Here is a 16,007-nt window from a genome sequence, read left to right on the forward strand (position 1 = left end):
TTACAGAAAGTGTTTGGATTTTTATTAAAAGCACGTCTTAGAATCAGGAACACAGACAACACAAGGCAGTAATTATATTTTCTGTAGAAGGTAAATGTTTATAAATAAATTTCAATTTGTTTTGCACCATGAATATTCATTCTGCAGCAACCATCACCCGTAACATTGACTGGGCTCAGCCGTAACAGGTGTTACGGGTTACGGCCCCTAATGACAGCCCTGCACCGTATTTCGTATACAGTATAATGCCGTAGTCAAACAGAAACATTTTGCACGCATTTGTTTATTTGAATGCCATTCTGCATTTTACTTAGCATTAAAAAGGATTAAAACCATTTTTTGCCACATGTGTTTATTGCGCAAAATTTGAGGGGAGGTGAGGAGGAAGGGGGAAGGGCTTATTAGATCAAGTCCTCACATCCTGTACATGAAGGCCGATTTGAGATACAAAGACGTACGTACACTGTTTTTAAACCCAATGAAATTAGCTAGTAGTACTGCAACGTACATTGCATTGCAGAGTATATTCTGTGTATTGGAGTTGATTTTTTGTATTACTGGATGATTTTCTTAGCAAAGGGAGATCCCTATGTGAAACTGGTTGTTGATGGAAAACAGCCGTCAAAGAAAACTGAAGCAGCACGCAAGACATGGGAACCACTATGGGATGAGGAATTTACAATGTAAGCATTCATGATGTTGCCTTCTTACACAAAAGCAGCACACTGACTGGTAAACCTTTGCTTTTGGGTACCTCATCATTCTGTGTCCCACTCCACCCATCCTGGGTAGGGGTGTGTGTCCTGGGAAAGGAAAGTCAGCCTTTGGCCAAAGAAAGCCCATGAATAAAATAATATTACGTTGTTATTGTCTGAATATTTGAATTGACTAATAGCTGAAATCTCATTGATGCCAAAGTGTTGACCTTTCTAGGTCAACAAAAAGATCATTATTCCTATGGCTCTATTGTCAAAAACTGCCGTTTGAATGCCTTTTGGCTGACAATGAAATTGTTTTTTTTTCTCTCTGTCACCGTGAATCATGGGAAACCCTAGTAATCATTGTCCATTTTATAGCCCTGTTCCATGCTTATGTGCATTATTCCTAACTGACCAGCCTAGCAATGTCACCTACTTGTGTATTTCTCGTCATATCAAGGTTTTTGTTTTATAGCCTTGTCACACCATATAGCTTGCTGGAATTGGAAGTCAACAATAAATTTTCCTTCAAGAGTGATGTTCCATTAGGAGGTGCAAAAATACAGCTAAATGATGTCTTGCATTCAAATCATGGAAAATGTAAGTTGCTCTGGCTTTTTGGTTCTCTTTAGATCCTAATGATGAGAAATTTATGGTTTGCTTTCTTGTTTTAGGTTCATTTACAACCTGGCTGGTTTACCTTTATAGGGACCCCCTGAGCCCTGAGAATCAGTCCCAAAAATTTGCATTGATTTATAAATGCACACTGGTCAAACCTTGAAGTTCAAGGAAGACCATACCTCTAATATTATGATCTACAAGATAAAACTTCAAAGCAAGTATTTAAGTTCAAACAAGTAATAAGTTACTAAGCACCAAGTAAAGAAATGTTGCTTCTTTCAGTTGTTTAACAATGATTTTGCGTCAGAATTCTAATGATTCTTCAATCGTGGATAAAACTCATTAGAAAATTACCCTTCCAAGTGCTTTTAGTTGTAAGCAAACCATTTGACCCCCCTCCTTCATCTCAATGTTGTTTTCTGGGGGTCTCGAAAAGTGTCCTGGAAATCATGTGCAGTGACCTCATGGTTAGTGTGCTCGACTCTGGATCGATTGGTCCGTGTTCAGGTCCTGGCCGGGGACATTGTGTTGTGTTCTTGGGCAAGACACTACTCCCACCATGCCTCTCTTCACCCAGGTGTATAAATGGGTACCGGCAAAATGCTGGGGGTAACCCTGCAATGGACTGGCATCTCATCCACAGGGGAGAAAAAAAATACTCCTAGTCGCTTCATGCCACAGAAACCGGGATAAGCTCTGATGGGCCACTTGGCTCGTAAGCAGACTTGACTTTACTTACTTTTAATATAGCTTACATATGAAAGAAATTCATAGGGAGCACAGTTGGCACAGGGGTGAAAGCATTCTCCTTCCACCAGTGTGGCCTGGGATCGATTCTCACATTTGATGCCATCTGTGGGTTGAGTTTGTTGGTTCTCTATTCTGCTCTGAGATGTTTTTCCACGGGTACTCTGGTTTTCCCCTCTCTTAAGAAAAAAACAATATTTGATTTCAATATTTTGTTCTGATTTCAGTTGATTTGTAGTCTGCCCAATTAGCAGAGCACTTGTGCGTGGCTTAATAACCTTGAAACTTAAATGAAATTGATATTACAGGGCTCGAAATTGCGACCAATACGGTCGCATTTGCGACTAAATTTTTCCCTTTGCGACTAAAATATCTGGAGAAGTCGCAAATTTGCGACTTGTTGTCACCTTCGTTCTTTCGAAACAAAAGGGTTAGCAGTTGCCACTTTGCTGCTACTTTTGCTAAAATAAACAAACAAATAAATGACAAAATTATTTTGTTTCTTGCTGTGAATTTTCTCTGAAGGTAGCGTAATTGTATAGTAATTTAGCTGCGATGTTACGTGCACAGCTCCATTCCTTCGATCATTCGCGATTTTCAGCAGTTTCTTTACACACAAGTACTGCGGGCTCATATTTTTCTGCTAAACCGCTGACAACACAATGCAGCGCGGCGATTTTGCAACTAAAATTTGCGAAATTGCGACTAAATTTTCGTATCTTATCGCAAAATGCAACTGGATTTTTTCGTTAATTTCGAGCCCTGTATTAAATTGTTATTACTGAAAGTGTTTTGGTTTCTATGAATATCATTGGGAAGGTCATGTGCCATCTACAAAATTAATGTTTCTCTGGGTGAGGGTTTAATCGTTGCATTTTATTCTTATTGCAGTGGAAAATTACAATTTAAAACTTAATATTGTCCTTGACAAGAATGGCACTCCTTGCCAAACAGGAGTGCTGGAGGTTGTACTAGATGGAATGAGCGTGAACATGAGACACTTTCCTCGGCGAGCAGTTTTACAAGCACCAACTCCAATAGCTAATGGTCCATCCACAGCAGCTGCTGGGTCGTCATCTTCAACTAATGGCCACCCACCATCCAGGCAGTCACAACAGTAAGAATCTTTACTGTAAAACAATAACTTGTCATGATAGTGCTTCTTATTTAAATTGGATTTTGATCACCACAGCATTATGCATAAGATTTGTAATTATTATGGAAAAATCTGCAGAAACTATCCTTGAACCCTTTAGAGAGACTGTCAGTCAAGGTTTGTACAATTTGATGAGGACTTGGCTAGGTCTTTCAAAGGTTACTTAATTAAAGTACTGTGCAAAAGTAATGCAAGTGAAATGTGCGACTTTCATTGAAAAATTGAGCGAAAATTCGAGGGAAAATTTGATGTGTTTCGAGTGATAATTCGCTTTAACATTAGGGGAAATTTCATTGGGTTTTCAACACCTCAACGAAAATTCGTGATCAATAACGTTCTTTCGCCATTAAGTACGCGAAATTTTGCTACGCACAGAGGCGGAGTTCGACAGCGTATTGAGCAAAGTTAACAACGTAATTCATCCAATTGATCATCATGTAATTTACATGAAATATATTTTGATAACTGTTGTATGAACTGCGTGCCGAAGCTTGCCGTATTTACTTACGTGTATCGATCATTGATTAGAAGGAAATTATAACACACTGCAAACACAAGGTTTCTTTTGTCTTGTGCATGTAAAATTCTAATTTTGCCAGCCTAGAACTTAGTTTGTTCCAGGAACAACAGTTGTTTTTGTTGTGATAAATGCATTTTTGAAGCTTTGGCCCCTGAACAGTATTCAATTTGTTGTCTTCATAGGGCAAAAAACGTTTCTTTTATTCCTCGTGTCCATTGGACGAGTAACGTTCAGATTTTGGTTGTCCAAAAATTTAATTCAGTCGTCCAAAATAATTAAAGTGAATAACAAAATATCATTAAAAAACGTAGAAATTGGATAATCTGTTTTGTACAAAATCGCAAGTGTTTATTTTAACAGTGAAAGTTTTAAAGGGTCTTTCTTTAGCACCTTTTGTATACGCAGAATGGCTTGGAGTGTTTCACGTTGTTTAAATGAAATTATTAGACCGACAGCAAAGACATTAAGAGGTTTTATTGCTTCTTTAATGATTACAAAACTTACCTCAACTACACATATCTTGCCACAACGGTAATAACCTTGTTCAAGTGTTAACGAAGCCTTGTGTCAAACGAGGTTGTCATTTCTGTGGAATGACCCCGATTTACCAAATCACTGCCCCGCCCACTTGCGTTAAACATTTCGATGAAATTCCTTTCCCACGGGCTTAAAGTGCCCCTAACCCCAAAATGTTTTTTTCGCTAAAATGAATCTTTGCACTTGTTCGAAACGCATTGCGGCAATTTTTTCCTTTTTCTAACAAATTCTGCCATTTTATAGGCTTCGAAAGTTGCGAAAATCCAAGCATCTTTAGTTCACGACCGAGTCAGAAGGGGAATGGGCCTATTCCTGATGTGACGTCACAATCTACTTTGCATGCATTTACAAAGAGTTAATGCATGCAAAGTAGATTGTGACGTCACATCAGGAATAGGCCCACTCCCCTTCTGACTCGGTCGTGAACAAAAGATGCTTGGATTTTCGCAACTTTCGAAGCCTATAAAATGGCAGAATTTGTTAGAAGAAGGAAAAAATTGCCGCAATGCGTTTCGAACAAGTGCAAAGATTCATTTTAGCGAAAAAAACATTTTGGGGTTAGGGGCACTTTAACAACTGCAACAACGGAAAAACACATTTTCAAAATTTATCTCTGTTTTCTTTGGCAATCTCGGAAAAACTTCCCACGAGGAAACATGTGGTGAAGTCTCTCCCTTTTCCGATAATGTATTGTATACTCTTCATTCTCAAGTCTTCTCCGAGAGCTTTTCCACGATTATAGAGCTTTCTATACACGCACAGTTCTGCCAATACCTCTTAAGAATTTGAACTATTTCCAAATGAAAGTGGGCGGGGCAGAGACACGTAAATTCCCAGCCATTCCACAGATCGGTGGTTTTCGTAGTAGTTTCAAGGTCCTCATGTTAGCTACCTTAGAGGAAGGTCACTACATTATTCACAATGCTGATAATTTAGAAACTTTGCGGCTGGTTACCAGTGTAGCTGAGGAGTGCTAACAATAATTCAGTTATTCCAGGAATGGTTTATTATTCTCTCTCGCTACATTAGTGTTTCACCCTCCCTTGCCTTACTGGTTTCGCTATGATGTCATGCCCCGTCTGGTAGACTCACATTATTTTGGAACCAACAGCCCAATCCCTATGACTGGGTCACCCATTGAATTTATTTGTAAACCCTAAGCATGTTCACCGATACGTTGTATGTTGTTATGAATGAGCCAACCAGACTTCAATGGCCTCAGAAACACTTACTTCCTTTGTTCCGTATTTAGCAAAATTTAATGGGAGCAAATCTAGAATACCGGGCCACTATTGTATTTTGAATATCAGAAGCAAGCATCGCTTTAGTCTATAAAACATAGAGCACAGACATATTTCTGGCGGTCATTTCCTTTGTGCTTGTGTTTTTCATGAATTCCATGGAATTCTTTCCACAGTCAAGAATTTTGTACAAGCTTCCTGATTTTTTTTGTGCTTTCTTCAGTAAAGCCAGTGATGGAGAGGTGCAGAGGCGACATGGTAGGCAGTCATCATCTCGACAGAGGCCTGTAAGCACTGGAGCTTTAGGGACATCATCTGCAACTACCACCACCACTCAGAATCCCTCGCCACGAGTTAATACCAGGCCCAATGCCACATCATCAACTCCACCAGCGCCCCCTACATCCCAGCCAGGTACATTTGCTCTTGTTAGTAGACATATTTAATGAAGCGAACTTGTTTTTGACATCATAGCTGGATTGTGTTATGTAACTTTTTTTATAGATTTCACTCTGACTGGGATTATCTCATGTCCTAGCATACTTAATGGCAATCTATGATTAGACCTTGATGTAATGTTCAATACATGTAGGTACTGATAAATAGACCTTATTGAATGGTTTAACATCTAATACATGTGGATATTTTTAGAATTGCGTAGTATTTGTCCAAGCACCGATGGGGCAAGGAAAAATCTGCACGTTATATGTTAAACATTTCAACAATGGGTTTATTTTCCCACTATCAAGGATGCTGCCTAAGAAAATTTTTCGGAAGCCCTTGGGTTTCCAACATTAAAATTTAGTAGCCTGAGTCATTTTTCAAGAGCCAAGAATTGCGTGCCACACATGACTTACCAAAAACTGGTGTGTATGTTATGACAGTGAACGTTGTATTTAGAAACGAAGTAAAAAATAGCAATACTTGAGTTCCGAATGATGACACGAGAAGCAAAAGTATTGCTTACTTGTTGCAAGAGCTCCATTGCTTGGTCACCGGGAAAAAAACCAAGTAAACCTTCAGCAATTAAAGCGGGGAAAAGGAGATTCGCACGTGCAGCACGTTAAAATTTTTATACATAGTGCAGATATCACGAAAACAAGTAATATTTTCTTTCAGCATTTAATTCAAGTTTAAGAAATCACATTTTATACCACGTTTAACTAAGGTCCTAGGTTTTCTTTGTCGCGTAGCTTTCTGCAACAATACATCATGTCGGTTTTCCATATTTGGGAATCACATTGCAACCTGGTCTCCATACGTTAGAAGGAGGAAATGCAACGAAAGCCCTTAGCAATATTGAACACGTTTACAAGTTAAAGAGTCGTTTATATGTGGAATTTGCTTAGCGGCTGTTCTCATCAACCATGCATATCGCCTTTTTCTCGTTTAATCTCCAGCTGGGATCAAATTTACAAGAAAGTGAGGATGAACCACCTTGTGATAAGTGAGGTGCCCATTTCAGATATTTGGTAGCCCATGCTTGCAAATAAGGTGCCCCAGGCGACCGGGCGACCATTATGCCATTCTCTAGTACTTATCTTGGCTTCTTCTTGCATTGACTGGGAATCATATAGATTGCATAATAAGGCGGTTGTGAATGGCAAAAACAGCAGAGATAAAACCATTCAAATACATGTCCTTATTTAACTGGATAAACAAAATTATGAGCGACAAGCGATGACAAGGTAACTTCTCAAGCTTTGCATCAAACAGTTCCTTTTATTCAAAAACTCCCATTTAAGCTGTTATGTGCTCTGCTCTAAATCTGTCAAACAGGGCACTACAGCTCTTTTGACCAATTATGGTAAAATGGGGTAATAGTGGAATGATAAAGTTCAGATACTTTATCACTGTGGGAGTAACAGACCCAATACCAGTAACAATCTCCTTGACCCTTTCAGAAAAGATGAAAATCCATTTTATTACTTTGTTCATAGAACAAAGTATAGAATTTGGCTCTGACTTTTTTTATTTATTTATTTCTTTTTGGGTTTTGATTTGCCTGCACATGTTTAAGATTTTTTTGCCTTGTATACACACTTTTCAAAGAAGGCAGCCCAATAAGGATTAGAACTTGATATCTCTTCATTCAGAGACATTCACGATGACCACTAAACCACAGAAGACTATGTGGAAGGAGACAACTGCTAAAAACTTGGCAGCGGTAATCTATGTCAAGTAAGGCACAAAATGATACCCTCTATGCTGTTTCCATGGCAACCATTTGCTGCTGGGTCTATTTATAGCAGGATTGATTTTGTCGTTTATTGTCGTAATAAGACATTTTCACTCTCGGTAAGCTTATATAGTGGTGTAAAGCATTATGGGCAGCAGATGCATTTCAAGTCAGACCTTCAGCCTGTACTTATCTGTTCAAAACCTGAGATATTTGGTTCATTGCAAAGAGGGACTGGAAGCGAGAGTGTTGCCATGGAAACATCTTAATGGGTGTCACTTCATGCCTTATCTGATGTAGGTTATTGTAAAATGTGGAAGTTAAAACAACACCCATCCAATATTTTCAGAGAAATTCTCAATTTTAGGATTAAATACAGGCAAGTGTACAGTTTGTGACGTCATCAATTTTGAACAAAAACTTATTATAATTAGAATACTATACTGTTACCGTAAGTTTGATATCTTGAAAGAACTTGGAACTTGGAACTTATACTCCCAAAATAGCTGGGCTAACACTGGGAGATATAAAACAACGAATTTAATAATAATAATAATCCGCAATAAATCTTTAAAGTATAAAAGAAACAGTAAATTAATGTAAATAGTTCAAAACTTCTTTTCAGGTGGTTCGGGGTCTTCATGTTCTGAATGTCCCACATGGCTAGTGGCTTAAAAGAAGTAATGTTCTTAGCTTGGACTGTTTGAGTTGACAGTTTGTTCCATACCCGAACAGTTCGTACAAACGGAGAATAACTGTGCGGCAAAACACTTGAGTAGGGCTGGAGCATAGCATGTTGGATCCTTGATCTAGGAGCTGGTTGGATAGAAGATGGGAATTCAAGATCTATGAGATTGTTTTTGATTTTATAGAAAAGAGTCACTTGAGTCAGCAAATGTCTGGATTCCAAGGAGTCCCAACCAAGTTGATTTACAAGATCTTGTGAGTTTGTAGATCTCTTGTAATCATGCGCGACGAAACGAGCAGCCCTCCGCTGGACTTTTTCGATAGTTTCAGTGTCCCTGTTTGTGTGTGGATTCCAGGCAGCACTTGCATATTCTAGTAAAGGTCGAATAAGTGATTTGTAGGCTCTTTCCTTGACTTCAGGCGTACACGGTTTTAAAGTCCGTTTGACCAGCCCAAGAGACCTGTTGGCTTTGTTGGAAGTTTTATCACAGTGTTCTTTCCAATTTAACTTGCTCGTTAATCTAACACCCAGTTAAACATAAGAGGTTACATGTTCCACGACCTGACCATGCATGTAGTATGGTAGCATGACAACGGCTCGCTTGTTGGTCAAGGAAATGTGGTAGCATTTCTTCACGTTAAACTCCATCTGCCAAAGACAGGCCCATGAAGTTAGTCTGTCAAGGTCTTGTTGAAGGATAAGATGATCTGCAGGCGATATAACCTGTCGGTACATAATGGTGTCATCAGCAAAGAGTCTAATATTTGACTTGATGTCACCCATGATGTCATTTATATACATCAAGAAAAGCATGGGGCCTAAGACAGACCCTTGTGGACCACCTGAAATAACCTTGCACGGGGTAGGGTGCATGTTATTTACACTGACACTTTGGGAGCGGTTGCATAAGAACCCTTTATCCACAATAAGGTTTGACCTTGAATACCATAGTGACTTAACTTATGTAAGAGCTTTGAATGGGATACTTTGTCGAAGGCCTTGCTGAAATCCAATTGGATAACATCAGCTTGACCCTTGATGTTAAGAATGGAAGCCCACTCGTGAATGGCTGAGACCAGTTGCGTTTCACAAGACAGTCTGGACGTAAAGCCATGTTGGTGTTTACAAAGGATGTTATTTGTGGACAGGTGCTTGTGGACGTGGCTAAGTACTATGTGCTCCATAATCTTGCAACATATGCAAGTCAGAGAAATAATCCTGTAATTTTATTGGATCTTGCTTGCCACACCTCTTATATACTGGTGTAACCGAGGCCTTTGACCAGTCATCAGGTAGTCTGCCGAAATCGTAACTTTGTTGGAAAAGAAACGTGAGTACAGGAGACAATTCATCAGCTAATAACTTCAGTATACGAGGTGACAGGTTATCCGGGCCACATGCTTTGTTTGGATTCAAATTGCAAATTTGCTTCTTGACACCATTTACATCAAATATTATGACAGATTTGGAATTGGCGGATAATTAGGTAAACCAATTTCAGGTAGAATACCGTCATCATCCACGAATACAGATTCAAAATGATTGTTTAGGGCTTGTGCTTTGTCCTTACTGGAGACATAGAGGTTATTATTGCTCTGAAGTGTTGGAACTTCTATGGATTCAGATCTACAAGACTTGACATAATTCCAAAACTGTTTTGGGTTAGAATCCAAGCTCCCTCCAATCTTATTGTTGACATAGTCAGAATGTGATGACCGAAGCATATCCACAACTTTATTGCTCTGTTTTCTGTATGATGCTTTAATCGAAGGGTTGTTCGAATGGGTGGCTAGCGAATGTAATTTATCCCTTTTTCTCATTTGGGGTTTGATAGCCTTGGTCACCCAAGGTAAGGAGGATTTAGCTTTGGTCATCTTCCATGGAATAAAAGTGTCAACAGCTGTAGCCAGAGAAGTTTTAAACATGACCCAGTTTTCATTTACAGAGCGGGCATCTGGATTAGAATTGAAGAATTCCTGGTTGATACTTGCAGCTGAACCCTTAAAGCCCTCAAGGTTCATGTGGTTATAAGGGTGGACCTTGTTGGCAATTTATTCAGACGAGATGGTTTAGTGTTGATTGTAATCATGGTCATCATAGTGTTGATTGTAATCATGGTCGCTCATGCCGGAATGGATCTGCACATTGACACCAGTGAAGGTGCCAAAGACAAGACCAGGTCTAGAGTCTTACCAGAAGCTGGGCGAGAGACTTGTGTCGCTGACTGAGTAAGAGAGTAGTCATCTAGGAAGTTTAATAGATATTCAGCATCCGCTATTGAAGGTATTCAACATCATAGGTGGATCGGTGGACCAATTTATGTCACTAACATTAAATTCCCAGAGACCACAACGGACGGGCAGCTACGTCTTGTTCTCTGGTAAAGATCAGCAAGAATATCTGCGATATAATCAGTGCGTGATACTGGGGCACTTGGTAGTTTGTAGAAAGAGCACAAATGCAGGAGTTTATTTCCACGTAATTTGATTGAGGCCCATACACTTTCGTTACTATCATCAGTAAGAGAGCTGGATCAAGGAGAAAATGATGTTGAAGGCCTCAGAATTAATATGCAGCACAGGAGTTTTAGGCTTTCAGACTTAAAAACTTGCATTTTGCATGTATAATAAGCTGCGCTTACGCTATAATGGCGGACTGTGAAATCCAAAAGTTACAGTACACTCAAAGTAAACGGCCTTTGGAGAAAGATCAATGGTCAAAATTTTGCCAGTCAGGGCTTAAGCAAACACACTTTCAAAATCTGAAGACAAAAAGGAAGTGATTGTTGTTATCACTGGGGCACTTTTTTACTTTATAGGCACTTTAAGAAAAAGCATTAAATATTTTTAAATACCATCGTAGAAGCTTGTAGAGGGTCTGTTTACTGGTTTTGATTGGAATCTATTCCATTAATAAATGTAAACAACAATTTTATGTGGCTCATGGATTGTGGACTTTGGCAAAACAGAAGATGTGGGTTGTGAAAAAGTTACGTTTACACTGTAGAACACATTTATTTGGGCTAATATTTTAAAAAATAATGGAGGCTACCTGTTAAACCACATCATGAACTGCGTACCTTGGTGGTTTATTGCAATAGTAATTTAATTACATATTATACTGTTGTTAGTAGTTAATTGAAATAATAATTATTTATTATGGACAACTGTTGGTTACCCATAGTTGATGGGTAGCACTTAAAATTTTCTTTTCTAACTTGTATCTACTTCATTAAAAATTCATATTTTTGTTTAACCCTGATATGAAGATTATGCAAGAGAAAAGTGAAAAGTAGAGATTTAAATAAATATAAAAAATTACTCTTTTTCAGTTGCAAACAGCCTGAACTCTTCATCTACACCAACAACAAGACAGAGACAAGCAAATGAGGAACCTCTCCCTCCGGGGTAGGTTGTCAATAACTTTTGTAGGCAAGAAGAAATTGACTGTTCTTAATTTAAGGAAGACTACCTTTGCTGTTTCAGTTGGGAGCAACGTGTTGATCCACACAGTAGGATATACTACGTTGATCATAATACACGCACAACTGCTTGGGAGAGACCTCAGCCCTTACCCCCTGGGTAAGTCTGTTTTTAATAATACTAGTCGTAAATAGAGGATATTACTCATGGCCGTGTGGAGATACACGTTATACCTGAAGTGCTGATAGTATGTCTTATGATTGATTGCGAGATACTGTCAGCGTGAGAAGATAAACTTCATATCCCCAAGTGGCCATATAATGTTTTGTTTATTACAGATGAAAGACAACTTTTTTTATTCAAAATGGCAAAAAAGTGGTCATCAACTGCTAAAACATGCATGTTGTGTTTAAGCACGAAACTAGATATACAAATACAAATCATGAGATAATGTCAAATAGAGTCAAAAATGTTAATGTAGTAGAGGAAAAATTGTATTAATTACAGCAGAAAAGTATATTACAAGGAAGGCGAATATCACTTTTTATTGGCTTATCATGTTAGTTACATGTAGCATGACAACACCTATATCCTCACATGTGTAACATAAAAATAATACCCCAGTATCTTCACTGCACGCATTGAAGATATGATTTATTGCAAAAAGGAAATTCCTTGTTTTTCATAAGTATCTATATAATAATCTTGGATAATGAAAGTGAGAACTTGCCTGCTAGCTGGCTTCTTGAATACTAATACTTCAATACATGCAATCATAATTCTAAGGTAAAAATATTGAAGATCCGTTACCAGGATTCATGATAAGAAATAAGTATAATCGTTCTCTGGTAAAAAGTTTAAAAAGGCTATGAGCTTTCGACAGGCTGAACTGCTGTCTTCAACGGATAAAAATGTGTAAAGAAAAAAAAACGAAAGAAGTTTTAATATAACGAAAAATTCGCATAAATTAAAGGATAAAAGCATGTGGTAGAAAGAATGTTAAAAATGCTAAGAAAATTAGTGTTTCTTTAAGAGAATGTGATATTGTCTAGGGAGCGGACAATTCGTGCCCGCTCCCTATGCAAGATCACATTCTCTTAATTAATTAAAGAAACACTAATTTTCTTAGCATTTTTAACATTCTTTCTACCACATGCTTTTATCCTTTAATTTATGCAAATTTTTCGTTATATTAAAACTTCTTTCGCTTTTTTTCTTTACACGTTTTTATCCGTTGAAGACAGCAGTTCAGTCTGTCAAAAGCTCATAGTCTTTTTAAACTTTTTACCAGAGAACGATTATACTTATTTCTTATAATTCTAAGGGTTTACACTGTATTTGAGATGAAAGATTTTGTCACCAAATCTTCTATAAAGCTTTCTTTAATTAAACATAAGCCATAAATAACATAACTTTCAACTCTTAATTTTTTTGTCTTTCAGTTGGGAGCGAAGAACAGACCAACGGGGAAGAACTTACTATGTTGATCACAACACAAGAACCACCACGTGGCAGCGTCCAACAGCAGAAACAGTTAGAAATTATGAAAACTGGCAGATGCAGCATAGAGCTTTAATAAACACAGAGAGACAAAACTTTCAGCAGCGGTTCCTTCTCCCAGTTAGTTTATATTTATATTTCAAGGAAAATTATGTTGTTACATCCTGTGAATACTGAGAATTTTCTTTAGGTTTACTTAAATTGGAAGCACCTAAATGGGACAATAATAATATCATAAAAGAAATAGTGATGTTTTTTTTTTTTAATTTCTGCATTGTTTGGTAAAAGTGCACACAAAATTAAATTTGATTTAATAAGGGAATGGCAAAAAGTTTAGTACCTAAAGAAAAACCTTGAAGAGCAGAATATACAACTTACATGTACACATTATGTGGTTACTTGGAATTGAATTTCAGCTGCATTGGTGGAAGCTGAGTACTGCCACATGTCAACCCTGCTTCCCATAGATACAATTCTTCTGCAGTGTAGTCTTGTTTTGGTTGTTTTTATGACATCTCACACTTTATTTCCAAGTATTAGGACAATCTAAAAAGGCTTACTCAAATGATTCCTATAATATTTTTCCAATGTTGTCTAACTCAGCAACTTTATTCTGTACTCTCTGACGTTTACACACAGTGAATAATATATAAAGAAAAATGTAAATTTGAATGAAACGCAATAATAATTAGTGTTTAAAATTAATAACAAAAACAAAGAAATACCTTTTGTGCAATCATTGGCTTAATCAACAATTCCTGTGAAATAGATGCAATTCAAATAATACCACCAAGCTATTTTGTACAAACAGCGTACATGTTTCATGTCTATCCCTGCCAGAGAAATCCCAGAACCTTTTGCTTCCAAACTTGGGTTAGCCAAGGCCTCAGAGCAAGATTTTAGAAAATTAAATAAGGGAGAGCATTGTATCCATGTTTAGTTTGCAACTTAAGCATTGTCATAGGAATGAAAAAGGAGGGCTGTAATAGTTCACGGCACCATTTTCTGCAAGTTAAACATGTGGAGTGCTTTTTTTTTTTTTCCATTCAGACAGCCTGTACCGCTGAATCAGATCCCCTTGGTGCCCTCCCAAGTGGCTGGGGTGAGTCTTATTTTGTCTACTTACCTTTGCTGAATTTTATCAATGTTAACTTAAAGAAATGTAATAATTTGCAGAGAAAAGAGTTGAAGGCAATGGAAGAGTTTACTTTGTCAACCATAATACAAGGGCAACTCAGTGGGAAGATCCTAGAACTCAAGTGTAAGTACAGCTATAAAGAGTGTTTTTTAGGGAAGCTGGGATGGTGTAGTGGGTGATTGCACTCGCCTCCCATCATTGTGGCCCGAGGTCAATTCCGGACTTGTGGCCAGATGTGGGTAAAGATTGTTGTTGGTTCTTTACTCTGCGCTGAGAGGTTTTTTTCCGGGTTTTCCGGTTTTTCCTCTCCTCCTCAAAACCAACATTTTTAAATCCCAATTTGATTGGATTGAGGGCCATGTAGAAAAGTACTGGGTCACCAAGAAATACGTTAGCCTCCATAATAAAGGCCTTATTATTATTATTATTTTATTATTTTTTTATTATGTAATTCTTGTATTTGTGTATTATTTCTTTTGCAATTAGAGGAGCAGTATATGACTGGCACGATGCACTGAGGTGTATTAAATAATTCGCTGTTTTTTTTTCTTTGATCAGCATGGTGGGTTCAGACTCACCTCTTCCAAGTGGCTGGGAAATGAGATTACACAAATGAAGGCATTCCTTACTTTGTTGATCACAATACACGCACAACAACTTTCAATGACCCAAGGACAGGGTTGCTGTTGGGTAAGTGAAACGTAGAATATTATTGCCAGTTTTTAACAGCATGACTGTCGTGTACATGTTAATTTGGGATGTTTATGTTCCTCAAAAGTGCTGCGAGGAGCCACATTTGAGGGAAATGTGAATGAAATCATCAGTGAGAATAGTCAGCTGTTTGTTTGAGGGTCAGGCTCCTACTCCTCGACCACCCTCAGCTAATCAGTTGTCTTTTATTTGTCTCTGATTTGAACCAAGGAAATGATGTATTTTATCCAGGTTTCACTTTTGTTGTAAGGTTGAGACAGCTACAATACTAGTAGTCTTGTTTCAAAGATTAAAAGTACTGCCATTTTGTTTGTAAGGAGGTAATGTTTTAGTGTGACCCGTTTTCAATTTAGATCTTTAATAAGACTAGGAGACTTACGGCACTTTTTATTAAGTTAAGGAATGCTTACTTTGCTGTCTTTGTTTTTGTAGCATGAAAGGTGCTGGTGGTCCTGCCTATGAAAGAAGCTTTAGATGGAAAGTTGGGCAATTCAGGACATCTTTGCCATGTTACTTTTCTATTTTATGTGGCCGGTAGGTGGTAATCTCATAACAGTATCATTGATTGGTTCAATTGAGGGGCAAAAAATTCTACAGGGATCTCAAGAATAGATGATCTTTAAGTGCATTTTTACTCGTGTCAAGCATGGTTTCTAATAATTAACTGCTTTATACAAATAATGATAATGTTAAAGGAACGATAATACAGTATCTCAGTGTGCAACAGCAATTCAGAAATATCCCAGTACGCTTCTTTAGGCTTATTTTATTAAAATGCGGAGTTTTCATTAGGCCGTACATGAGAGAGATTTTGAAGAAGAAGCTGGCTTCAACAAGGTCCTGCAATTA

General features: G+C 37.9%; 1 protein-coding gene across 2 annotated transcripts in view; it reads left to right on the forward strand.

Moving 5' to 3' along the window:
* Nucleotides 1-15,078, forward strand: part of LOC137999058 (E3 ubiquitin-protein ligase Itchy-like) — a 42,231-nt gene extending 27,153 nt beyond the window's left edge. For both annotated transcript variants that reach the window (XM_068844895.1, XM_068844887.1), the window contains 10 exons: nt 575-683; nt 1,174-1,298; nt 2,958-3,183; nt 5,744-5,934; nt 11,719-11,794; nt 11,873-11,968; nt 13,252-13,429; nt 14,360-14,411; nt 14,486-14,570; nt 15,006-15,078. In XM_068844895.1, the coding sequence (XP_068700996.1) occupies nt 575-683; nt 1,174-1,298; nt 2,958-3,183; nt 5,744-5,934; nt 11,719-11,794; nt 11,873-11,968; nt 13,252-13,429; nt 14,360-14,411; nt 14,486-14,570; nt 15,006-15,063 (1,196 nt within the window). In that variant the 3' untranslated portion in view covers nt 15,064-15,078. The remainder of the gene's footprint in view (nt 1-574; nt 684-1,173; nt 1,299-2,957; nt 3,184-5,743; nt 5,935-11,718; nt 11,795-11,872; nt 11,969-13,251; nt 13,430-14,359; nt 14,412-14,485; nt 14,571-15,005) is intronic.
* The last annotated feature ends 929 nt before the right edge of the window (nt 15,079-16,007 follow it).

The sequence above is a fragment of the Montipora foliosa genome, chromosome 1 (genome assembly GCF_036669935.1).
Source record: "Montipora foliosa isolate CH-2021 chromosome 1, ASM3666993v2, whole genome shotgun sequence".
Lineage (NCBI taxonomy): Eukaryota > Metazoa > Cnidaria > Anthozoa > Scleractinia > Acroporidae > Montipora > Montipora foliosa.